The sequence below is a fragment of the Nuphar pumila genome, chromosome 6 (genome assembly GCF_984573655.1).
Source record: "Nuphar pumila chromosome 6, dmNupPumi1.hap1.1, whole genome shotgun sequence".
Taxonomy (NCBI): domain Eukaryota; kingdom Viridiplantae; phylum Streptophyta; class Magnoliopsida; order Nymphaeales; family Nymphaeaceae; genus Nuphar; species Nuphar pumila.
In genome coordinates, this window is record NC_143254.1 from 82,471,076 (window position 1) to 82,498,948 (window position 27,873).

At 42.7% G+C, this 27,873-nt stretch overlaps 1 protein-coding gene across 1 annotated transcript; it reads left to right on the top strand.

Moving 5' to 3' along the window:
• Positions 1–3,447: 3,447 nt before the first annotated feature.
• LOC149834963 (putative cinnamyl alcohol dehydrogenase 1) lies at positions 3,448–6,467 on the top strand. Its single transcript, XM_090011621.1, has 5 exons — positions 3,448–3,663; positions 3,746–3,859; positions 3,959–4,186; positions 4,311–4,750; positions 6,058–6,467. The coding sequence occupies exons 1-5, from the start codon at positions 3,575–3,577 to the stop codon at positions 6,255–6,257; spliced, it is 1,071 nt and encodes a 356-aa protein (XP_089867747.1). The 5' UTR covers positions 3,448–3,574; the 3' UTR covers positions 6,258–6,467.
• The last annotated feature ends 21,406 nt before the right edge of the window (positions 6,468–27,873 follow it).

Here is a 27,873-nt window from a genome sequence, read left to right on the forward strand (position 1 = left end):
AAAAATAAAAAAGAAACATAAAAAACCAGCATGACCAAAGCAAATAAAAAATCACATGAACACAAATACAACCATATAAAATCAACGTGCAATCTTGTTATAAAAAAATCATAATTTTCGCCTGAAGGAAAAAGGATGACGCCCATCAAAATACAAAAGGTAGGTGGAACGACATACAAAAAGAGAATGGCGGATGCCCTGTGCAGAAGTCGTGAACTCTGTTTGTAGCCATCTCATCAGGACCTTCTTGTCTGAAGGAGGAGAACATTTAAAAGTCTCCCGAAGAATTTGTGTCGAACCCTCGCTAAAAATCGCCATCGAGTCTGAACTCATCGGAAGGCCCTGCAAGTGGACCTCATTGTGGATAATGGTCATATGGTCCCAAAAAAAATGAAAGGTGTTGATCTCTCACCTTCACCTCTAAACCAATATTTGGGAAAGGAAGAGGAAGAATCAAGTTTCTCAAATTTTGTAAGCGAGTTTCTCAAAGCTTTCTTTTCTTTTAAGAAAGCGAAGAGTTTTCCATTTCCGAAGTAAACTTCTAAGAAAACAAGTTTCTCCATGCATGTATCTAGAAGCTGTTGATAACTATGCCATAGACATCACCTTTTTAGAGCTTGATTTACAAAAAACACGAAAAAGTAATATTAATATTGGTCCATAAGGTGTTCATATGCAAATTAGGGAATATAAATAATGAAAAAACAAGTTTGAAGAGATTTTCTTGAAAACGAGTTCTGTGACATTAATTAATCCAAAGTCAAGAAGAACTGGTGCAAGAGGCTATAGATACGTCATATTTTTGCTTAGGCCTTCCTTGTGAATTGCACCTTATACGTTGCAATTGTCATTGTGATAGACATAACGTGGTCCATCTTGTCTAGGGCTAAAAACGGGTAAGATATGGATCGGGTACTTAATCCTACCATATCCATCTTCAAGCAGGTGAGTTTTTTTTTTTATGTTGCGTTTTGGGTGGCCGAATGACTTTCAAGTACTTGGTTCGATTACGCTATCTGCTAGCTCTAGCTCGGAACCCCTTTTACCTTAAGCCCATAAAGTGAAAATAATAAATGTTTGAAACTAATTTGCTTGCGGTCTAAGGTGCAAGGCGACTCCTTGCCTTTTAGACGTCGAAAAGGGAGCATTTTACCTAATATGGCCAATAAGTCATACCTGCACTAAGTGGGTTGATATTCTTAAAAAAATTATATCATACCTGCACTAAGTGGGTTGATATTCTTAAAAAAATTATAAATTTACAGGGACGCGTCCAACTTTTCTTTAGAATAGTCAAGAATGTATGACCACCGTATCATAACATCTGCATGGAAAACAAAAATATATAAATCAGTAAAAGATGTAAACTATTATGAGTCAATATTTTTATAGGGTTTTTGCAAATCTAACCCAGCAGATGCATTCAGTGCTGTCAATTTGCTTGTAATCAATAATTGATTCATCGTAATTAGGGGTGGAAAAATCTGACCAGACCCGCCAACCCGCTTCTTAGCCTTGTTAGAGTTTGGCTTAAACGGGTTTGTGTCGTAAATGGGTCGACCTGCCTAACCTGTTTATTAAACGGGTCGTGTTCATGTTAGGGGTATGCCAACCCATTTGACCCGAGCGGGTCAACCTGTTTACACGAACCCGTCAACCCGCAACCCGTTTATATATATATATATATATATATATATATATATATATATATATATATATATATATATATATATATATATATATAACCCGTCAACCGAGTCTGGGTCAACCGTCTCATTTCAAGAGTTTCCAAGTGCATCGAGTACACCGCCGCCCAGCTCTACCTAAGAACCGTCGTCGGAGTTTTCGTCGAAACGTAGATCAGGCGGTCTCCGACGACGCAAGGTCGGTCCTTCATCAAAACCTGGCCATTTTCCGGCATGGGTATGACCGAAAACCCGCCAGGAACCGCCTCCATGGCGGACCTTCGGCCGTTCAGGGAGGCATCAGTGGACTCCCTGGAGAGGTAGATTTCGGGAGACGTAGAGGAGGGAGTCGTCGTAGAAGAAGCCGTTTTGTAGTTGATGGATCTGTCGTCGGTGGCCTGAAACTCTTGGTCGGGATTTGGGGAGAAGTCGGGGAGCAAAATGGGGATGGTGAAGATGTTGAAGGCGTAGTTGGCCCTAGCGTAGGTGGTAAAGACGATGGACGTCGGCCTCTCATTAGAGGAAGAAGATGAAACTGAAGAAGAGTGAAGGAAGAAGAAGGGTTTGTAGGATCAACTCTATTGTCGAGGAACTCACCCCATATATTGAATAATCCAACGGTCTATCTATGTTCCAGATAGGGGTAGAATAGTGAGTTCTGCTTCCACCGTATCAGGTGGTAGGTAGAATCAGTGACCGGCTTTTTTTGCATTTATGACCCAAAAGAAACTGCATTGCACGGAGACCTATGGCGCAAACTCAACCTATCGTACACTCCATTGGCTTGCGTGTAGGAGCAATACCCGTGAGAATCGAACCCGTTGTTTTGTCTCCTTTTTTATCGAAGCTGGGTGTAGCCCGTTTAATAAACGGGTCGTCGTGTCGTGTAATCGGGTCATGTCGACCCGACCTGTTTATTAAACGGGTTAACCGCATAGTGTTGGGTCACCCGTTTAATAAATGGGTCATGTTCGTGTTTGCCACATCCGACCTGTTTAATAAACGGGTCGGGTTGGTGTTGAGGTATGCTGACCCGTCGACCCGACCCGATTGTCACCCCTAATCGTAATGGGATAAAGAAATGTAGTTTTGTATGTTTGAATTTTTATGAAAATTCTAAGCCATTGATTTTCAAACTTTAAAAGATCTTTCTCATATATCGGATGATCTAAGAGTCTCTTTCTATAAAAACTAAACATCTAAATGGCATTCCTATAGTAAAATTAAAAAAAAAAACTATAAAAATCTGGGTGCATACCAGTTTATATTTTGCTGGCTTAAATATTTAGTCATTAGTTAACATGACATAAGCATCAGTGAAGTTGTGTCATTATGTGTGTATGACAGAGTTCACTCGGGTAGAAAACGGGCGAAAGAAGGCCACAGCTGCAGAGATGGTGATTGAGGGGTTTGTCGGACCTACAGGTCCACCTACCGCACTGCGAAAGGTACGTCTGAGCTGCCCCATCTTTCATTTTTTCTCTTTCTACTTTTCTGCTATTGCTCTGGATACTCTTTTCATTTTGTCGCTCACTTTTCTGCTCTCTCTCTCTCTCTTGTGCTTTCTTTTGTTTTGGCTTTTGTTCTTGTTCAGTTCATGGGTTCAACATTTTGTTGATCTTTTCATGAGTGGTAATGTTGAATTACTTTCGTCTCTCTCTATCTATCTATATATATATATATATATATATATATATATATATATATATATATATATATATATATATATATATATATATATATATACACGATGCAACCATCTTATATATAAGTCCACATTTGAACAAACAAACCTATTGTGAACGACGAAAGCAAGAAAGAGTGCATAGACATCACCTCAACTGTCTCTGTGCTTCTCCTTCCATTAGCACAAAGAAAGGGATACTAAGATGGGTAGCCTACAAGCAGAGAGGACGATCACAGGGTGGGCTGCCAAGGACGCATCTGGGGTACTCGCTCCCTATACCTATACCATCAGGTTGCCTCTCTCTCTCTCTCTCTCTCTCTCTCTCTCTCTCTCTCTCTCTAAAGAAGAATTGTTGTATTTTGTTGACTCACAGAAACACAGCCCCAGAAGATGTGGTTTTCAAGGTGATCTATTGCGGCATATGCCATACCGACCTCCACCAAGTCAAGAATGATTTCAATGCTTCCAAATACCCCATGGTTCCTGGGTATGTCAATTTCATCCCTAAACCAAGCTACCATCTTCATATATAGTTCAAACTCTAAGCGCCATAGTCATGACTTTATGTTTACCATTTTGCTTACAGGCATGAAGTCGTGGGTGAGGTCTTGGAGGTGGGTTCGAAAGTGACCAAGTTCAAGGTTGGGGACAAGATCGGGGTTGGCTGCATAATTGGGTCTTGTAGGACTTGCTCTTCATGCCAATCAAACATAGAGCAGTACTGCAACAAGAGAATCTGGACATACAACGACGTGTACACTGATGGGAAGCCCACTCAAGGAGGGTTTGCTAGCACCATGGTGGCGGACCAAAAGTAAGAATCAAACCCATATGCCCATTTATGAACTCTTTATTCTTCTCTTTCTTGTGATACCAAAATATGTTAGAGAAGAGAAAAAAAATACACCAACATTCTTTCTCACTCTCTCTATTTCTAGGTTTGTGGTTCATGTTCCAGCAAACCTACCACCAGAGCAAGTAGCACCACTTTTGTGTGCTGGGCTCACTGTCTATAGCCCATTGAAACACTTTGGACTAGGGAAAAGTGGGCTCATGTGTGGGATTCTGGGGTTGGGTGGTGTGGGGCATATTGGGGTGAAGATAGCCAAGGCATTTGGGCACCATGTGACTGTAATCAGCTCCTCAGAGAAGAAGAAGGAAGAGGCAATGCAGCACCTGGGTGCAGACGCTTACCTAGTGAGCTCGGACCAGGTCAAGATGCAGGAAGCAGCAGAGAGCCTGGACTACATCATTGATACCATCCCTGCAGTGCACCCACTTGAGCCCTATCTTAATCTTTTGAAGGTGGATGGAAGGCTTATCATGGTGGGGGTTGTGCCTGGTCCCCTGCAATTTGTCACTCCTATGATCATGTTGGGTAAGTTTGTTGCACCTTTTTTATTGGGTTTCCTTATGGAAATAGTCATTTCACGTAGTTTTGAAAAAATACACCCGCATCTTCATTTTAGTTGTACAGTTTTTTTAACTTTTTAACTTTTTAGCTTTCTAGAAGAGATAATAAGAACAAATATCTGTTGATGTGGATCATCACTTCATTTGATATAGAAGGCACCAAACAAAAAGAAGATAACCCTTATTGGCTACCGTGCAAAAAATATTTAAAAAAGAATAAGAGAGCAAATGTTAAAAACGGAAATGTCTAGCTAGGCTCCAAACGGTGTACTTTTTTTTTACCTTTTTTTTTTACAAATGGAATAATGTTCATCCTGTGCATTTTCTTTCCGTCAAACATGGACACAAATTTAAAACCTTGTTTTGGGGGGGGAAAATCTTGTCAAAATATCATTATATGTAACAATATAATAATGAATGAACTCGTTTGGACCCTACCTTTAGTATCTTTTTGCTTATTTACTAAAAACCATCCTTCGGAATTTGGAGTAAATTGTCTTTAATGGAAAAAGCTTGAATATTTTATCATCATTTTTTTTTGCTATATAAGCTGCTGATAAAAAAATTAAATAAGCTGCTAATAAAGCACATCTGAAGATGGAAAATATTATATCAAACAAATCTACCAGTTGGGACTCATGATCAAGCAAAAAAGCACCTACAACTATGAATCTATGATTTTTCAATGTTCTTATTGAGGACCCTATAGAAAAGGTTCCCTAATAAGCACATTTCTCAAATGTAATAGTAATATAATATAAAAATATGAATATCATAAGAAAAAACTCTACAAAATTTATTTTGGGTTTTTGGAATAATAGTCCCTGTCCTATTGGCAATTTGCAGAAACATCCTTTCCTTATCTCATTCTGCAAAGTGGTCCGTACCTTATTTAATCTTATTGCAAAGAGGTCATTCTCTCAAGTGGATGTTAAATTAACTATGGCTGTTAGATTAAAATCAAGGTTTTGAGTAGGGTTCACAAACTGGTCGGATTCAAGAAGGGGATTTTGCAAATTTTAGCTATCACATATCCTATCCGACTCTCCAATGTATTTTGAGATCCAAAATCCGAACCGTTTGCACCGCACAAGGCAGGATCGATTTTGCAAATCCGTAGCAAGGCAGAGACTAATTTGCAAAAAAAAAAAAAAAAACTTTTCATTGCAATAAAAACATGATATTTTTCAAAACACATGAAAATATTGGCAATATTGGTTTGTAGCTATGCCGTCAAATAACATAAAATTGTGTAATAAATCAAAATGGCAGGGAGGAGGTCAATTTCAGGGAGCTTCATAGGGAGCATGGACGAGACAGAAGAGATGCTTGAGTTTTGTGCAGAGAAGGGGGTGAGCTCCACCATTGAGATCATCAAGATGGACTATGTCAACAAGGCGATGGAGAGGTTGGAGAAGAACGATGTTAGGTACAGGTTCGTCATAGACGTTGCTGCTAGCAACCTTGACTGATTAATTAAACCTTGTTAGCCTTCCTTTGCTTAATTTTGTTTGCAACAAGTTCATAATAACAAGGTTCGAATTCCGAAGTGTGAGCAGTGTTGTTGTTGTCGTGCTTCCTAAAAAAAAGAAGTTGGTGGGTATGGTGGTGATGTCCAATCCAGTTGTCTGTTTTAATCATTTGATTTGTTGTGAAAATAAATATATTTTCCTCATAGAAAATTCTCAAAGTATCTGGGGGTATGTGTGCATGTGCTGCTTCCCTTAATTTATGGAGTGACAATCGAATCAGGAGGGTCCTTTTTCTCAAGTATTTGGGGGTAGTATGTACGTTGATGACTTTATTGTCAGCAATGATAATGGGACAGTTGAAAAGCTCAAATGTTTCTTTTACCAACGTTTTGGTATATGGGAAAATTAAAATATTTTTTTGAGATCCAAGTGTTCAGGTTTTAAGAAGGAATTTTCTTGAATCAAAGAAAATGCACTTTAAAATTTTTGTAGGATTGAGGCTTCTTTGAATCACGTCTTAGTGATGTTCCTATGAAATAGAGATTGAAACTTAATCACAGTTAAGCAATTCTCAAAGATCCAACTTTATATAGAAGGCTTACGGGATGACTCATTTATCTCACTATCACAGTGAATATTTTGAGTCAATTTATACATAAACCTCATTGAGAGACAGCCATACAACTCCTTTGTTATCTCAAGAGCAAGAAGTACCCTTTAACTTTCATGCTACTCGAACTCTTATTAGGCCAATTGTCTATTCACCAGATGATCGATCTACCATGGGGTTTTGTAGCTTTTTGAGACAAAATTCACTCTTGGAAGACTAAAAAGCAAGTTCCTATATCCCGTTCTTCTGCAAAAACAGAATATTGATCGATGGCAACTGCAGCAAGTGAGATCACATGATTAAAATATCTGCTGAGAGACTTTGGTTTTCCTCTTCCACAGCTAACCCACTTATATTGTAATAATCAGCAGTATTTAACGAGCGAACTAAACATATTGAACATGATTGCCATTTTATTTGAATAAAAACAAAAAATAGCACTCTATGTACACCAATGAGCTGACATCTTAACCAAAGTCGTTGAAAAAGAACAATTCAAAATTTTAGTCAGCAAGTTGGGCATGATAGATCCACAATTTTCAACTTAGGGGGAATGTTAACCATAAAGGTTGAATATATTTCATCTTATCATTGCCATAGCTGGCATGTTACCTTTGAAGTTGGTGAGCTGGTAACATTTGAAGATAGCAAGTCGTGAGATTTTTTTGTTACATTTGAAGATAGCTACATTGGTGAGTTGATAACATTTGAAGATAGCATGTTATGAGATTAATCTTCCTGATTTTGTGCCAACTGAATTCTGGCACAGATCTGCTGAATAAGGTAAGGATGGATCAAATTTAGAAGGCTTAGCAAGTGTCAACGTATTATCGTTAACTATTTTTTCAGTTTTTTATATCCCAAAAATCATGGGATTTACAAATCATGTAAGCATATAAAGTTTTTATATGTATTTTTTCCAAATGTGAATAATACAATCCGTAACCACTCATTCACGCGGAAACTCTCATCTTCACAGCAGTGCCAAATCTCTCTTATAAACCTACCAACAGAGTAATCACAACTTCACATTTCCTGTGAACAACTGAATTTCTAATACTCCAGACTTTCCAAACAACCAAATGAAATTCATGTCTCCAGCATCGATTCAACCATGAAGGCTGAACACTGCTGTCAAACCACCACTGAAGAAAAGAAACCAGATCTCCAGCCCATGAGCACGATTTCCTGAATTTATGACAAATAAAATCCCAACATTGCCTATAAACAGATGTTTATTAGACTCAGTTTCATGTCTGCACAAACAGCATCTGTTAACAATCTGAAATCTCGAACTTTTGCAATCTGCCTTGAGTTAGAAGACTACCATCACCCCTTGAATTCTCAGTTCATCCCAAACTTCCTTTCTAGCAAGTGACTTGGAAACTTTATTCTTCCAGAATAACTGATCTGGGCTATCAGAAAAGCCAAAGATCTGTAGGGAACCCAGCAAGGAATTACAGATGAACGATCCACACCACTCCTATACAGAGCACATGCTTCCTTAACAGTCAAATTAAGATCAGAGTAAATGATGTCATACTGCTCCCCACTTACCGATCGAACAAGGCATTCGTGCAACCAACGATCAGTCCAAAACTTAAGAGATTCGCCATTACCAACTTGCCATTTAACTAAATTTCTAACACATTGCCAGCCTTAAATAAATCCTTTCCATGCCCAAGAACCCCTACGGACGGAATTAAGACACCATAAACTTTTATGTCTGAGATGTTTATCTTTAAAGAACTTAGCCCATAAGGATTTAGACCTAAGCATATGAATGGCTAAAAAACCCAAATTAGCTTTATTAACCTCCCCCAACCATCTTAATCCCACTCCACCTTACATCTTAGGCCGATAAATGCTTTACCATTTAAGAAGATGGGCCCTAGGATTATCACCTCTGCCACTCCAGATGAATCTGGGAAAACTACCTTCTAATCTTTGTATGACTGAAAGAGGCAGCTTAAAAGAAGGAGTCAATGTAGTGGCATGCTGGATGGTGTATGTCTGATAAGGCAAACCCTTCCTGCATCAGATAGGTGCTTCGATTTCCAGCTGTCTAATTTCCTTTGGACTTTAGAGATAAAATCAGCACAAAATTCTACATCAAGTCTGCCCGGAAACAGAGGTTAACCCAAAATGCTTAAAAGGAATGGCTTCGATCCTCCATTCGAGCAAAGAATTCAGCTGGGCAGCTCTATTATCAGAAATATTGACAAGAATGAAGAGATTTCACAGGACTGATTCTCGTACCTGCTCGCTGTTCAAACTCAGCAAGAACATCTCTAATAGTGGACAGAGACTCCTCTTTAGCTTCAGAGAAAAAAACAGCATCATCTGCAAACATAAGTGAGGCTATCAAATCATGACAACTATGCAACTTTGGAGCTTTAAATCGGCCTGTATCCAATTCCAACTGAAGTCGACGTGTCAAACACTCCATTAGGACTAAAAATAAATAAGGAGAAATCGGATCTCTTGTCTCAAACCTCTAGAGCTAACAAAAGCATCACCAGGTGATACATTAATCAAAATTGAAAATGAAACCGTGGAAACACATAACATCACTCTTTGAATCCAAGTGGGATGAAAAAAGATAGTCAAAGCTTTCTCTTAAAAAATGTCAATCCACTCTATCATAAGCTTTCACAAGATCTAATTTGAGACAAATGGCTGGAGTATGATAAGCCATGATAGAATCCAACATCGCATGAGCCAACAAAGTACTATCATAGATGGTCCTCCCTCTCAAAAACGCTTCCTGATTGCACCATCAACTTGGTGATTATCTTATATAAAAAATTGCAAAGAGAAATCGGTGTAAAGTCACTCGATGAAGTAGCACCTTGAACCTTGGGGATAAGACTAAGTGCGTAGAATTAAGTTTGTTCACTATCTTACCTTTTCTGAAAAAAAATTGTTGCACAACTCTTAAACATTCGTCCAAATGATATTCCAATAGAGTTGAAAAAAAACAACCCGGAAATCCATCAGGACCCGGAGCTTTATCCCCATTAACTTGAAAAACCACTCGAGTGACCTCCTCCTCACTCACCATTGATAAAAGACGATCATTTTCCTCACGGAGACCTTAAGCCCCTCAGCAATCATGGAAAACATATCACCACAAGGCATCTTTAGATAAGAGAACTAAAAAATTCAATGGTAGCATCTTGCATGTTGGAAAAGCCCCTTGCTTGGGTCCCCTCATAATAAAAAAAGTGAGTCGTATTAAAGCGTCTCCTACCTTTCAACAAAAGCATGAAAATAAGCAGAGTTAGAAGCCACAAAACCCTTAACTTTTGTCTCTAATAAGATTCTTCATCAATGAGAGCAACTGTCAGGGCTTGTCTAACTTATACCTCCTTGTTAATAGCCTCAAAATTCCCACTCAACTTTAAAGTGAATGTCATCCAGTACTGACCGAAGAGCCTCAACCTTGCCTTCCACATCCCCCATAGCAGTTCTATTCCATAATTGCAAACAATGCTGAACTTGTTGCAACTTTTGGAGGACACGAACCATAGACAGCTAAAACAAGGAATTTGCCAACATCTAGCAATAATATCTCTGCACTCAGCCCGATTGGACCACATCTTAAAAAATCTAAACGGTTTCTTGAAGGAAAAGAAGGAGTGTTGAAAATGCGAGGATTGTGGTCAAAAGTAGATTGGTAAGGATACGCAGTTCATAGTTGGTACCAAAGATCGATAACCATTCCCTGTTTAAAAAACACCTGCTTCTTACCTTTTTTATTATTAGACCAAGTGAGTGTTAAGGTCCTTAACTTCAGTCAAACCAGCATCTAAAATAAACTCAGAAAATAGTCGGCATGACAGGAATAGGACGCCCTCGACATTAAAATCACCAATAGCCAGCAGAGGCATACTCAGAATTAATAACAGAACTGAGCATCAATAATAGAGGTAAATAAACTCCAACCAACATGAACGAGACATTAGATAGTAAATCTACACAAAGCATCTGAACCAAAGAATTGTGGATTTTAAATGGGATTCAACTTGGATGTGACCCATATTAACATGAGCATATCAACCAACATACATGTGGCTCTTGGGTTTTGAGAGTTATGAGACAGGTACGAGGTCTCATAATTGTTTATTCATGTACATTAGTGACCTCCACTGGTGGTCATGAGGACCTCCATCAAATCTTTCTATAAATAATTGACCGTTGGTGGTGTGACGAGTGTCACATACATTAATATTTCTCTGTGTGGGTTCAAGGGTCTTGCTCACCCTTCGTGACTCATTGAGAGCGTTGAATGCTAACCATTCACATTCACCCAAGTCTCGTTCAGATCGTCCAAGGCGGTTGTCACTGGATGGGAAGCGAAGGCCCCCGTGATGTAGCTTCGAGCAATCACACACACCGAAGGCAGGCCTTTTAAGCGCACAAGCAACGCACAACACACGTGCACGAGCGGAAGCAAGAGTACGTGTATGCACAAGCACAAAGAGAGAGAGAGATGCAAAAAGCTTCTTTATATAGATACTTGAAAGCAAAGTACATCAAGAGGGGAAGAGAGGGTCTGAATACACGAGGTTCTTAGGCCGTAAGGCCTTGTGGGGCACTCTAGAGTGCCAAAGAGGTATATACATCAGAGCAAAAAGGTGAAAAACATGGCGGTCCGGAACACGCTCCCCCACCTAAGTTGGCGCCGTCCTCGACGCTAATTGTTCATGGTAGCCTTCTACAAGCTGTCGATGTTGAAACATGTTGTTGGCTTTCTCCCAGGTGGCTTCACATTCTGGCAATCATTTTCACTGCACTAAGTACTTTTTGACTTTCCCTAGATAGTTGTTGGAATGGTTAAGGATGATATCTGGATCTCTGCCTGGTACACTAACTGCTGAAGGAGCTCGCTACGGGATCGGAGCACGTTGAGGCATGCTCCGTTGAGGATCTCCTTCATCTTCGTGGAATGGCTTCAGGTTACATATATGGAATACCGGGTGCACTTGAAAGTTTGCTGGCAAGTCCAGCCGGTACGCCAAGTTTCCCACACATTTGATAATGGTGAAGGGGCCATCATACTTGCGAATAAGGCCTCGGTGGTGGCCCCGAAAGATAGTTATGCGGTCAGGAAAGAGCTTGGCCAACACTTTGTCTCCAACTCGAAATTCTGCTGGGCGACGCTTCTCATCTGCCCATTTCTTCATGTGCTTGGTTGCCTTGTTTAGATATGCCTTCGCCAACTCTGTCTGATCTTGCCAGTTCCTGACAAACTGGTATGCATAAGGTGTTTTTTCACGTCCTCGCGCAGCAAGGGAGTGCGGAATTTGCGGTTGTTGTACAGTTGCGACTTCAAATGGACTATGGCCGGATGACTCGCTCTTTTGAAGGTTGTAGCAGAATTGAGTTGCATCAAGTAAATTAACCCAATCCCTTTGGTTGGCACTGACAAAGTGCCGCAGGTATTCCTCCAGCATGTTGTTTATTCTCTCTGTCTGTTCGTCGGTTTGGGGGTGAAAACTTGTGCTGAAATGCAAGTTCGTCCTCATTAAGCGAAACACTTCTCGCCAAAACTTGCCAGTGAAGCGTGCATCACGATCACTGACGATGCTCTCTGGAATTCCCCAATGCTTAATTATGTTTCGCACGAATAACTTTGCAGTATCAGCGGCTGAGTAGGTGGCAGGGGCAGGCACGAAGATAGCATACTTCGAGAACCTATCCACAACCACATAAATCGAACTGCAACCTTGTGCTTTCGGCAAGCTTACAATGAAGTCCATGGTTATGCACTCCCACAGGCGACTAGGCATAGGTAGGGGCTCCAGTAGTCCACCGGGTCTCTGATTGATGGGCTTATCTTGTTGGCAAATCAAGCAAGTTCGCACATAGGCATCTACGTCATCGCGCATCTGCGGCCAGTAGAATGCATGTTCCAACAATGCCAAGGTCCTCTGTTGTTCTGGGTGACCCGCTCAAGTAGTATCATTGCACTCGTGCATCAAGCGTCTCCTCAAGGTATCTTGTCGCGGAATATATAGACGATCGCCCGCAGCGCGAAGCAAACCATCCTCTAGCCAGAATCTTCGTGTCTTTCCTTCCTTCACCAATGCAATCAATTGTTGAGCCATTGGGTCACTTTTCGAAGCTTCTCGCACTTGTTCAAGAAGATCGCTCGTCGGTTGGCTCACACTGCCCTCCCAAGCGAGCAAAGCTGCAAGTTCCGCCTTTCGACTCAAAGCGTCGGCCACAACATTGGTCCTGCTTGGCTTATACTCGAGGACCATATCAAATTCTGCCAAGAAATCCTGCCAACGTGCTTGCCTTGGACTCAGCTTCTTCTGAGTTTGGAAGTAGCTTGTCGCAACATTGTCAGTGCGCACAACGAATTGTGATCCCAAGATATAGTGTCTCCATGTGCGGAGACAATGCACAACCGCCAACATCTTGCGCTCGTGCACCGTGTATCGACGTTTAGCGTCATTCAACTTCCTACTTTCAAATGCGATGGGATGTCCTTCTTGGAGCAACACCCCACCAATAGCAAAGTCAGACGCATCGGTCTGCACTTCAAAGGGTTGCCGACAGTCAGGCAACTTCAGCACTGGCTCCTCTATCAAAGCATGTTTTAACCCATCAAAAGCCTTCTGGCAGGCATCAGACCATAGCCATGGTCTGAAATTCTTCAACACATCTGTGAAAGCAGCCACAATCTACGAGTATCCCTTGATGAAGCATCGGTAATAATTTGCAAGCCCCAAGAAAGAGCACAACTCAAGAACCTTAGAGGGCGGCTCCCATGCTTGAATAGCTTCAATCTTCTTGTGGTCCATTTTGAGAGTGCCTCCTCCAACAATATGCCCCAGAAAATGGACTTCCTTCTGGCCGAATAGGCACTTCTCTCGCTTGACATACAATTCATGGTCCTTCAAAGTCTGCAACACAATCTGAAGGTGCTGAACATGCTGCTCCATCGAGTCACTATACACCACTATGTCATCCAAATACACGACGACAAACTTGTCGAGGTGCGGGTAGAAGATCTTATTCATTAGGGTCGAAAAGGTAGCGGGCGCGTTTGTCAAGCCAAAGGGCATGACAAGGAATTCGAACACCCCATATCGCGTTACACAAGTAGTCTTTGCCTCATCCCCTTCTGCAACTCTCACTTGCCAGTAGCCCGATCTCAAATCCAACTTAGAGAAGACCTTTGCCTTTCCAAGTTGATCGAACAAGTCTGCGATCAAAGGAAGCGGGTACTTGTTCTTCATCGTCATTTTGTTCAGTGCCCTATAGTCGACGCACAACCGCTTCGACCCATCGTGCTTTGCTTGAAAGAGCACGGGCGCTCCAAAGGGAGCTTTAGATGGCTGGATGATTCCTGCTTCGAGCATACCATCCAATTGTTTGCGTAATTCCTGCAGCTGAGGAATTGTCATGCGATAAGGAGCCATTGCGGGTGGCCGTGCACCCGGTATTAATTCAATCTGATGATCTACCTCACGCCTCGGAGGTAGCTTCTTCGGCATCTCGGCGGGCATAACATCACCGAACTCCTTCAATACTGGCGCTAAGGCCTCTGGGACATCCGTGACTTTTTCTACCTCATCTGTAGCACGGATTGTGATAAGAAAAGTCTCGTCACCACTTTTCATGCCTCTCTTCAATTGGAGTGCATATACCAAATGCTCACAAGGCTTCCCTGTCATCGCAGTAACCATGCAAGGCTGACTCTCACTCTCAAAGCTGACAACGTTGAGGTGGGGCATCGTCACTGCCTTGTTGCTTCTCAAGAATTCCATCTCGAGGATGACTTTAAAATCATCCATGGGTGAGACTGATAACGTGATCCTTCCTTACCAGTTGTGGATCTGCACTGGTACATCCCGAGCGACACCGTAGATGGCTTTGGCCTCTGAATTAACCACTTTCATGCGGCTCTCTTTTTTCTCCCACTATAATCCCAACCGTTCTGCTTCTTCATGCGAGATGAAGTTGTGTGTGGCACCTGTGTCTACCAATGCCTTGGTGAGTCTTCCGTTGAGCAAAAGTTTTAAATACATCAATTCTTTGCATACTGTCAGTTTCACACTGGTTGTGACCTTTACTGCATTCATCATCTGCATTGCGCCAATTGTTGGCGCTACTACAGGTTGATTCTCTTCCTCACCCTGAACAGCATTCGCAACTCGGGGTGCAAGGTTATCTCAATTCCCTTGACTGCGGTTTCTATTGAGACATGTATTCTGCCAATGATCCCCATGGCAGATGCGACAGTCACGGCGACGATAATTACCATCTTGAAAGTTATTCCAATTCTGATTATTATTTTAGCTATCTTGTCGTCCATGATTCTGCTGGTTTCCCCGACTAGCATTTTGTCCTTGGTCGTTCCTTCGATTGTCCCTTCGATTGTTGCGATCATTTCCCTACTGTCTGCCTTGAAATGCAGGGTCATTCCTATCCAGCTCGGCAAGTTTCTCTGCAACCGCAAGCGCCTCAGCCAGTGTTGTGGGGTCATGCCGAATGAGTTCTTGGTTTGCCCATCCTTGCAACCCATTGCCAAAGTAAAACAACCGATCCTCATCATTCATTTTCTTCACTTCAACATTATCGAAGAGAATGCCTTGACATAGTCATGTACTGACCCTGTCTGTTTCAATGCCAATAACCTTTTGCGGGTCATTTTCTCTTGATTTTTAGGTAGAAAGTAGTCTCGCATTTCCTTCTGGAGGTCTTCCCATGAGACTATAGCAACCAATCCCCGTCGAACATCACCTAAGCGACGTCTCCACCAAAGGGTCGCTTCATCCGCAAAGTACATTGTTGCGGTGCGTAGCCTATCTGCGCCCTCCTCTATCCTCGCAGCTTCTTGAAATTGGTCCATCTCGTAGATAAAATTCTCGAGATCCTTTGAGTCTCGCGTGCCTTTATACTTTGCGGGCTCAGGTAGCCTGTAACGTGGTCTATCCACATATGTCGCAACACCGCCAGCCGGGGCAGTTCTCAACTGCCGCTCTAACTGTTCATTCTTTCGTCGAACAACATCCAATTCAGCAGCCATGATGTTGAACTGACCCAACAAATCATCAAATCTGGTGGAAAAGTCCTCCACCGAGTAGTTAAGTTTAGTGGCAAGACTTTTCACCGAGTCTTCTACTCCCTCTACTGCTGTCTTGATCTCTACATTGAGACTTTTCACCGAGACTTTTCACAAGTTTCATTAACCAACTTCTCCATTTTGGTCACTAACCCAATCAGCTTCGCCACATCGCGCGAGATGGCTGACACCCGATCATCGGCCATGAAGTCCTCTTCAGCAGGAACCACACTGCTTGAAGGAGTCATGGCAATCTTCTTCGGCGCCATTGTCACTTCCACTGTCGACAAGGCTCTGGTACCAACTTGTCACAGACTGGGAAGTGAAGGCCCCTGTGACGTAGCTTCGGGCAATCACACACACCGAAGGCAGGCCTTTTAAGCGCACAACACACGCGCATGAGCGGAAGCAAGAGTATGTGTATGCACAAGCACAAAGAGAGAGAGAGAGAGATGCAAAAAGCTTCTTTATAGATACTTGAAAGCAAAGTACATCAAGAGGGGAAGAGAGGTTCTGAATACACGGAGTTCTTAGGCCGTAAGGCCTTGTGGGACACTCTAGAGTGCCAAAGAGGTATATACATCAGAGCAAAAAGGTGAAAAACATGGCGGTCCGGAACAACGGCATTCTAGTGATTAATTTTATGTCAACATTGGGTTATGGCTTTTCCGCTACACGCATATTTGGGGTGTGGGTATGCCGACGTTAACGTGGCGCTCATCGAAAACTTTTTTGGCATTGTTCTCCCTCACCGAACTTCGCTCGGCTTTGCAAAGTCTCACGGCGACGAAAAAGCATTGTCCAGCGACTCACTGCCTGCTGGTCGACAGCCACTGTCGTCCCCTGTGGAGGCCGACAGTGGTTTCCGCCTGTGAGCAGAGACGTCAAATTTTGGCTTACAACTGAGGTTTTGAAGCCCCCTCCTAAGGTGCCCCCCTCCACCATCACTGGACAACAGCAGCCACCGGATTATGGCCCAGGACATTGGCAGTTGGCCATTGCCGACGACAACTGGGGCCAGCCGGCGGAGACCGAATGGATGCCTGGAGGGGGCGGTATCTTGAGAAACTGGGTTTCATTTCACAGTTTAACCCCCTTCCATCAGCGACCTTCGCCGATGGCTAGGCATCGAGGTGTGGTCATCGTCCACGCCGACTATGGTTGGTCGTCGATGGTGGTGGCTGGATGGAGGAAAAAGGGCGTAAAACCCCTTTTCATGCATTATTTTCACCCCTGCAACCGTCGATGGACGATTGAGGCCGACAGTGGCTGGCCACCATCGACGCCGACTGTCGATGGCAGCTGCCAGCAGCGGAAAACATGGGGGGGAGGGGGTGACAATCCCTACCCGAGCTCTTTTTCCACTGTCGCAGCCGTCGGCAAACGGCCCAAGCCAGCGGTGGCTGGCCGGCGAAGGCAACTGGGGCCGCCCGCCGGAGGCTGCTGCTCGCGGCGAAGGCCGATTTGGATGGTGGGGGACGTAACCCCTCTGCAACAAAAAATTGAGTTTCAGGAGGCGGCAGTCAGGAACCCAATCCAAACCCAAAACAGTTTCTTGGTTCTGGGTGGATTGGATCTGTGCTCGTCCCAGGGGGACCCGATCCAACCTAGACCCATTAGTGAGACCGAGTGGATAGAGTCTGCACCCGACCTGGTGGGGACACAATCCGACCTGGACCTATTGGAGGGTCCAGGTGGATTAGATCTACAACTTGCCCCTGCGGGACCTGATTCGACCTGAACCCATTGTCGAGACTGGGTGGATCGGGTATGCAATCGGCCTGGCGGAACCCTACTCGCTCTGACCCGAACTCGTTTTGGATTTTAGGTGCACTGAGTCTAAGTCTGATCAGGTAGACCACGTCCGAGACCTGGACCTGTTGGGTTGTCCGGTGGATGGGTCTGAGTTCGACCCGGTTGGACACGGTCCGAGACTCAGACTCATTGGGGCTTTCGAGTTATTCAGGTCTAGGTTCGTGTCGGTCAAACTCGATCTGAGACTCGGACCCATTCGGGGTTTCAGGTAGACTAGGTCTAAGTCTGACTTGGTCAGACCCGATCCAGAACCCGGACCCATTGAGGGTTTCAAGTGGACCGAGTCTAAGTCTGACCCGGTCGAACCTAGTTCATGACCTGGACCAGTTGGGGTTTTCGGGTGGACCAAGTCTGAGTCTGACCCAGTCAAACCCGATCCGAGACCGGGAGCCGTTAGGGGTTTCGGGTAGACCGGATCCCGGTCGTACCCAATCCAGGACCTAGACCTATTAGGGGTTCTGGGTGGACCAGGCCTAAGTTCGACTCGATTTGAGACCCAAACTCATTTGGGTGTTGGGTGGACCGGGTGTGTCAGACCCACTCAGACCCGATTTCGGGTGGACCTGGTATGAGTCTGACCTGGTCTAACCTAGTGAGGACCCGGACCTGATACAGGTTTTGGGTGGATCGAGTGTGTAACCGAACCATCTAGACCCGATCCTAAAACTCAAATCCGGTATTTGGGTTTCAGGTGGATCGGGTATGGAACCGACCCATTGAGACCCTGTCCAACCCATTACTATTTCAGGGTGGACCGGATCATTAACCATGGGTCGAATTAAGTTCAGAATCAAACCCTTTAACCCATTAAGGACAGAACTGGTCCACCCTAAAATAGTAATTTTAAGACTGATTCATGCTTTCAAGAATTGGTTCAAGGGTTTTTCTGACTAGTTCAATTATTTATGAGACCGTTTCGGACTTCTTGAGACAGGTATTTTTCTGATCGGTTCAATGATTTATGAGGCTGATTCGGGCTTCTTGAGATCAGTCCATGGCATGTAATAATCGATTCAAGGTCTTTAAGGACTCATTTAGGGCATTTTAAGACCCCAATCCCATATATGACTAGTAAATGCATGTCTTTATCATTGATCTTATACTTTTGGTGACTTTAGCATGATATAAGGTGTGTTTCATATTATTTTGAGTTATACATTATTGTTTAAGCATGAGATTATGAATGTGTGTGTTATTTATGTGTTGTGACATATTTTACATTAACTTGTAGTAAAAGATTTCGATCAACTCACTTTTGTTATCACCAAAGTGATCTGAGTTTTATTGATTCAGGGTTTCTTAGACCATGTTGAGATTGAAATTGAGTATTGGGATTGAATGTAATTTTATGAAACAATGATTCTACGTAAAGGTATGTTATTGTGCTCCAAATTCACACAAGGTATAATAGTAGATGTGTACATTAACCCAGCATGATTGTACCTAAAGGTACAGTGCTGAATTGCCTCTAGTTATATGATTTACTAGTTTTACTAATTTGAATCAATTTCTTGAGAATTGAGGAGGTGAAGCAATTCTGAGTGTTATTATTTTTACCAAAGTGGAACAATAATGACTCTATTTTGCTTGCATTAGAAAAGGTGAATAATAAAGGGTCGCACATTTACCTTTTTTATATGAATCTTGTATGAGTACTTATTTCAAAATAAATGGTATTATCCCTTTTGGGATACATGGACCTAGATTTAGCTTTAAAAACTAACGAATTTTCCACTTATACAGAGAATAGAACAGTCAATCAAAAGGTTGTTTATGAGAGGTGGGCGTGCTCAGAAAGTTGTTTATGAGAAATAAGAGTGTTTAAATAGGCTTCACATATTGCTTTTGTAATCTCGAGTGGCTAAAAATATTCAAGGTGTCATCCCTCACTGCAAGACAATGAAGAAATTTTTGAAAGTTATTGAAACTCAATTTGTGAGTTTTAATAAAGCTAGGGTTTTTCATTGCTCTATATGAGACTTCGTCTCAAGCCATAAGGATTAGAAGCTTCGGGTCTTGGTATTGTGAACTCTATTAAGAGCTCACTGAAGACCTTTTGTGATAATGAAGTGGCTAGACTAATAATTATTTAGTGTGTATTGATACAATTGATATGAAGGAAAATGACTGCATCTTCTTATTAAAAAGCTAGCACTTAGATTATATTTTGAACATGTAATGAGAATAGGTCTATTTGATTTCTTCTGGTGTATGATAATACTTTATGATTATATGTGATTACATTTATGAAACTAATTTGATTATATGTGGTTTTGTGTATTGTTGATTCTGTATAAAGTATCTCTCATTTGTAAAGAAAGAATAACAGAATAACAATATCAAAAGAATCAATAGAATGGGTTAGAGACCAAATTATTCATAAAGGTATTCTTGACACGCTAAACACTAAAAATTAATAATAATGTAGTATATAAAAATATAATATTTCATACATCTTCATAGGGAGTATTTTCATCAAACACCACCGCCAGCAAATTATTTCATCAAACACCACTGTCATAGGGAATTAATAGGGAGTATTTTCATCAAACACCACCGCCAACAAATTGTTTCATCAAACACTACCGTCATAGGAACCAAGATTTAGGAGGAGGTTGTGGTGTTTGATGAAAATACTCCATATTTTCATTAAACTATGGAGGAAATTACTTCTCAGGGGGTGACGATGCTACCAAATCTTGGTCCCTATGACGAATTTGTTAATATAAGGGAAAATCAAAATGAAACTGTTGAGCATCAAGAAAAAATTCTAAAGGTATCGTGTTTGACCTCATTGAAGAACCTCAACCTATCTTGAGAAGATTTGAGCGCCCAACCAGGCCTTTAGTTCAATTGAACGATTATGTTACTACCTTTTCTACTGTCACCTATCCCATTGAAAATAATCTGGGATAACGGAATATTACTTAAACCTATCGGGCTTATCTTAGCAATGTATCTACTACATGTATCGAGCCTCCTAGCTATGAAGAAGCCAAGAAGAGTGTTATATGAGTGCAAGCAATGAATGAAGAGCTTCAAGCTCTTCATAAAAATAAAACTTGAGATATTCTTCAGCTTCCTTCTGGAAAGAAGGTCCTTGGTTGTCGATGAGTTTATAAGATAAAACATAAAAGTGATGGCACGATCGAAAGATATAAAGCCAAATTGATGGTAAAAGGGTACACTCAGACTCAAGGTCTTGATTATGATGAGACTTTTGCTCTTGTTGCTAAAATGAATATCGTCAAGATCATTCTTTCTGTTGCTTGTAATTATAATTGGCCATTATATCTGTCACGGGCTGGGAAGCGAAGGCCCCTGTGACGTAGCTTCGGGCAATCACACACACCGAAGGCAGACCTTTTAAGCGCACAAGCAACGCACAACACACGCGCACGAGCAGAAGCAAGAGTACGCGTATGCACAAGCACAAAGAGAGAGAGAGATGCAAAAAGCTCATGGTAGCCGTCCTCGACGCCAATTGTTCATGGTAGCCTTCTACAAGCTGTCGATGCTGAAACATGTTGCTGGCTTTCTCCCAGGTGGCTTCACATTCTGGCAATCCTTTCCACTGCACTAAGTACTTTTTGACTTCCCCTAGATAGTTATTGGAATGGTTGAGGATGATATTTGAATCTCTGCATGGTACACTAACTGTCGAAGGAGCTCGCTGCGGGATCGGAGCACGTTGAGGCATGCTCCGTTGAGGATCTCCTTCATCTTCGTGGAATGGCTTCAGGTTACATATATGGAATACCGGGTGCACTTGAAAGTTTGCTGGCAAGTCCAGCCGGTACGCCAAGTTTCTCACACGTTTGATAATGGTGAAGGGGCCATCATACTTGCGAATAAGGCCTCGGTGGTGGCCCCGAAAGATAGTTGTGCGGTCAGGAAAGAGCTTGGCTAACACTTTGTCTCCAACTAGAAATTCTGCTGGGCGACGCTTCTCATCTGCCCATTTCTTCATGCGCTTGGTTGCCTTGTTTAGATATGCCTTCGCCAACTCTGTCTGATCTTGCCAGTAGCCCGATCTCAAATCCAACTTAGAGAAGACCTTTGTCTTTCCAAGTTGATTGAACAAGTCTGCGATCAAAGGAAGCGGGTACTTGTTCTTCACCGTCATTTTGTTCAGTGCCCTATAGTCGACGCACAACCGCTTCGACCCATCGTGCTTTGCTTGAAAGAGCACGGGCGCTCCAAAGGAAGCTTTGGATAGCTGGATGATTCCTGCTTCGAGCATACCATCCAATTGTCTGCGTAATTCCTGCAGCTCAGAAATTGCCATGCGATAAGGAGCCATTGCGGGTGGCCGTGCACCCGGTATTAATTCAATCTGATGATCTACCTCACGCCTCGGAGGTAGCTTCTTCGGCATCTCGGCGGGCATAACATCACCGAACTCCTTCAATATTGGCGCTAAGGCCTCTGGGACATCCGTGACTTTTTCTACCTCTCTGTAGCACAAATTGTGACAAGAAAAGTCTCGTCACCACTTTTCATGCCTCTCTTCAACTGGAGCGCCGACACCAAACGTTCACAAGGCTTCCCTGTCATCGTAGTAACCATCCAGGGCTGACTCTCACTCTCAAAGCTGACAACGTTGAGGTGGGGCATCGGCACTGCCTTGTTGCTTCTCAAGAATTTCATCCCGAGGATGACTTTAAAATCATCCATGGGTGTGACTGATAACGCGATCCTTCCTGACCAGTTGTGGATCCGCACTGGTATATCCTGAGCGACACCGTAGATGGCTTTAGCCTCTGAATTAACCGCTTTCATGCGGCTCTCTTTGTTCTCCCACTGTAATCCCAACCGTTCTGCTTCTTCATACGAGATGAAGTTGTGCATGGCACCTATGTCTACTAATGCCTTGGTGAGTCTTCCGTTGAGCAAAAGTTCCAAATACATCAATTCTTTGCATACTGTCGGTTCCACACTGGTTGTGACCTTTACTGCATTCATCATCTGCAGTGCGCCAACTGTTGGCGCTACTGCAGGTTTATCTTCTTCCTCACCCTAAACAACATTCGCAACTCAGGGTGCACAGTTATCTCCATTTCCTTGACCGTGGTTTCTATTGGGACATGTATCCTGCCAATGATCCCCATGGCAGATGCAACAGTCACAGCGACGATAATTATCACCTTGAAAGTTATTCCAATTCTGATTATTATTTTGGTCATCTTACCGGCCATGATTCTACTAGTTTCCCCGACCAGCATTTTGTCCTTGGTCGTTCCTTCGATTGTCTCTTCGATTGTTGCGATCATTTCCCTGTTGTCTGCCTTGAAATGCAGGGTCATTCCTATCCAGCTCGGCAAGTTTCTCTGCAACCGCAAGCACCTCAGCCAGTGTTGCGGGGTCATGCCGAATGAGTTCTCGGTTTACCCATCCTTGCAACCCGTTGCCAAAGTAAAACAACCGATCCTCATCATCCATTCTCTCCACTTCCAACATTATCAAAGAGAATGCCTTGACATAGTCATGTACTGACCCTGTCTGTTTCAATGCCAATAACCTTTTGCGGGCCATTTTCTCTTGATTTTTAGGTAGAAAGTAGTCTCGCATTTCCTTCTGGAGGTCTTCCCATGAGACTATAGCAACCAATCCCCGTCGAATATCACCTAAGCGACGTCTCCACTAAAGGGTCGCTTCATCCGCAAAGTACATTGTTGCGGTGCGCAATCTATTTGCATCCTCCTCTATCCTTGCAGCTTCTTGAAATTGGTCCATCTCTTAGATAAAATTCTCGAGATCCTTTGAGTCCCGCGTGCCTTTATACTTTGTGGGCTTAGGTAGCCTGTAACGTGGTCTATCCACATATGTCGCAACACCGCCAGCCGGGGTAGTTCACAACTGCCACTCTAACTGTTCATTCTTTGGTCGAACAACATCCAATTCAACAGCCATGATGTTGAACCGACCCAACAAATCATCAAATCTGGTGGAAAAGTCCTCCATCGAGTAGTTAAGTTTAGTGGCAAGACTTTCCACCGAGTCTTCCACTCCCTCTACTGATGTCTTAATCTCTGCATTGAGATCTCTAAAAGCGACACAAGTTCCATTAACCAACTTCTTCATGTTGGTCACTGACCCAGTCAGCTCCGCCACATTGTGCGAGATGGCTGACACCCGATCATCGGCCATGAAGTCCTCTTCAGCAGGAACCACACTGCTTGAAGGAGTCATGGCAATCTTCTTCGACGCCATTGTCACTCCCAATGTCGACAAGGCTCTGATACCAACTTGTCATGGGTTGGGAAGCGAAGACCCCCATGACGTAGCTTCGGGCAATCACACACACCAAAGGCAGGCCTTTTAAGCGCACAAGCAACGCACAACACACGCGCACGAGCGGAAGCAAGAGTACGCATATGCACAAGCACAAAGAGAGAGAGATGCAAAAAACTTCTTTATAGATGCTTGAAAGCAAAGTACATCAAGAGGGGAAAAGAGGGTCCGAATACACGGGGTACTTAGGTCGTAAGGCCTTGTGGGGCACTCTAGAGTGCCAAAGAGGTATATACATCATAGCAAAAAGGTGAAAAACATGGCGGTCCAGAACAATATCAATTAGATGTTAAAAATGTCTTTTTGTGGAGAAATTTGGAAGAATAAGTTTTTATGAAACTCCCTTCAGGTCATCCTAAAGAAAGAGATAGCAACCTGGTCTGCAAGTTATATAAAGTCATTTATGGGCTAAAACAATCTCTCAGGGCCTGGCATTATCATCTGAGCAGTTTCTTAGAAAAACACAATTTTGTGAGAAGCAATGCTGACAATTCGTTGTTTGTTAAAAAATAAGGTAATAATCTGACTTTTGTTTTAGTCTATGTGGATGATATTATATTAACAGGGTCAGTTGACAAGAGCATTCTGAACACCAAAGTTCTCCTTCATAATGCCTTTGATATAAAGGATTTTGGTAAATTGCGCTATTTTATGGGAATTGAAGTTGCTCACTCTAGAAAAGGATTGTTCCTGTCACAACGCAAGTATACTTTGGATCTTCTCAAAGGCGTGAAAAAATTGGGGTGCAAGCTAGCTGATACTCCCATTGAAGCAGGACAGAAAATTGTGATTTCACCTGGAAAACCTATTATTGATAAGGAAGGATACCAAAGGCTAGTTGGGAAACTCATATATCTCACCATTACTAGACCTGATATAGCCTATGTCGTCAGTCTTGCTAGTCAACACATGCATGCTCCTCAAGATTGTCATTGGAAGATTACCAATTGAATATTACAATATTTGAAGCGAACTCCTGGTCAAGGACTATGGTTCAAGAGAAACTGACAAAATCAAGTTCAAAGATTCACTAATGTTGATTGGGAAGGAAGTTCTAATAGAAGATCTACTACGGGTTATTGTATATTTGTTGGAGGAAATATGGTTTCTTTAAAAAGTAAAAAACAAGAAATTGTTTCTAGATCTAGTGCTGAGGCTGAGTATCGGGCCATGGCCACCACCGCCAAGCGAGATTACTTGGATACGAACTCTTATAAATGAAATGGGGCTACCAGTGAATTCTCCTATTCTCATGCATTATGATAATCAAGCCATCATATATATCACTGCAAACTCTGTCTTTCACGAACGGACTAAACATATAGACATAGATTGTCATTTTGTAAGAGAAAATGTTCAGAAAGGTGAGATTTCTACTCAATATACTAAAAGTGGTGATCAACTTGCAGATAGTTTTACCAAAAGGCTAACTCGAGATCAACATATGAAGCTACTTGACAAGTGGGGATGTGCAAATATCTACACCCCACTTGAGGGGGAGTGTTGAAGATAAGGATCATTCACCGCAACCTCCTCTTGGATCCTTGCCTTATCAAGTTCTTTCCTTATCTTTCTTAGTAAACAAATGTTATAGTTGATTGTTTCCTTTGTGTGTAAAAGCCTTCATTATCATTGTTGGATGGCTATATAAATTTGGTGTACGCAGTCTTTAGCATTATTACGAAATGAGAGATTGTGAGGAGAGTTGATACCGTGCACATAGGTCTTCATGACCGAACAACTTAAAAGCTTGTGTTCTTTGTGTTAGTCTTCTCCTTTTTTTTACTTGTGAGACCCATCTAGGTGGAGACCTCCATTTGGTGGGCCTTTTGGCGATTATTGGCATCCAAGGTTCCTGGATTGCAATTGTTCCGTCCGAAGTCGCTTGAACCTGTTCTGCTTAGGGATGTGAATGGGTTGGATCCAGGATGGGGGTTTTGAATTTTTTACTTTTTAGGATCCGATAACATTTGACTCTTCCATGTATTTAGCTGTTTGGGATCTGACCCGTTTGCATCCCTAGACTTCTGCTCTCATGGTATCCACCATTGCCAAATGGGGCCCACAACTTTTGTAAAGCTATTAGTGCTCTCCATAACAAATGCCAAAACTATGTCCCATCATCTTCAACGTCATATTTTTTTTTGTCTATTTTTTTTAATATTTAAATAGAGAAACCACCCCCAAGATCGTAGACCTAACTTCCCTGGCTTTTTCTGCCATATGGTCAATGTCCCGACAGCGTAAAACTCCGTGGGCTGACCCCCTTAACCCCAGGGAGTCGCCATGCTTCAATTCTCCGTGTCTTTAGATGACTACAATAGCAGGAGTGTCGGTTTCTACAGCCAAAAAATGCCAGAAATAGAATTCCCTAGAAACACAAAATCCTTAAAACCCCTAAAACCACAAATTTTCTTTTCTGCTTTTTCATAATTTTTATGCAAAATCGTACGAAAAAGACATGTTGGCCTTTGTCATCGGACATTTCTTCATTATTGAACTGCCTTCTCATGAACTTTCCTGAATTTTAGTTATTTTTTATTTTCTTTTTATTTCACACGGCCAATTCTGATGAACGGCTTCCCTTTATACATCTGAAACATTTGCAAGCTAGTCCAATGTGGTCGCCCAAGTGTAACCCAACGTCCCAATTGTTTTCCTCATATCTGATCCGGATCCATATCCAATTCATACACGAGGCATACAACAAGGCTATGGATCAGGATATGACCTGGACTTCCATGACACAAGATCCCCCCCCAAAAAAACATCTCCATTGTTCTTTGTTTGGAATAAGCAAAATTGCTCACATTTTATGTTCAGGCCAGGCCGGGTCCAGGTATCTGCGTCAGTTTTCACAACGTTCTCCAAAACAGCAGCAGAAAACTGCTGTTTGAAGAAAATATGACAGAAAAAAAAACGCAAAACTAAATAAGAGCTTACCTTGACACGTGCTCTCTAAGGGCGTGTTTGATAAGCGGGACAAGCTCTAGCGGGAACAGACCAGTCCCTGCCCGGGTGTTGTCTCACGTATGATACGCAGGGCTAGCAGCGTCCTGTGGGACACTTTACAAAAAGTTAAGTCTAGGACAAATGCCAAGCATTCTGCCCACGTGGTGATTGTTCTGAAATGCAAACACACCCTAAACTTTTTAATATTTCCCATCTTAGATTGTTCTGTTTGCATCGCAGCACAAATGGCACGGGGCAGAACATGTGGTGCATCCCGTGCAGATGCTTTATAAAGTGTCGCATATGATGTGCTCTGTCCCCATCCTCGATGTCACATGCCTTGTGTGTCAAACGCAGGACAGAGCCCAGGAAGGGAACAGTCTGTCCCTATACGGGTGTGCCCCGCATATCAAACATGCTCTTATTGTCTTCTCTCCAGATTACCCGGGCGTAAGTCCGGGTAAGACAACTAGTGTTTTATTATGGTCCAATCTCAAATCATCTCATCTTGAGACTAGGCCCACCATCCACTCTAAAGGGAGAGAATAGCAACAAATATCACACGCATTCTCCAAACCAGTGGGTCGCCAGAATCAGGCTTGGATCCAGGGCCTGGGCACATATAATGGAGGAACCCAGCCAGGTTCAGGATGAATCTGGCCAGGACCAATTGAAAGAATAAAACAAAAAAGAAAGGACTCAGCCCTAAGCGTGTCAGGACCAGGCCACAGTATCAGGTCTTGGGCAGCACAGGCAGCACAAACTCAGCCCATCTTAGGTGGAGGTGGGTTATCGGACCCAACGGCCACCCTTTGAGAGAGAGAGAGAGTAGCATCAAATATCACCCGCACACAAGCAAGCGG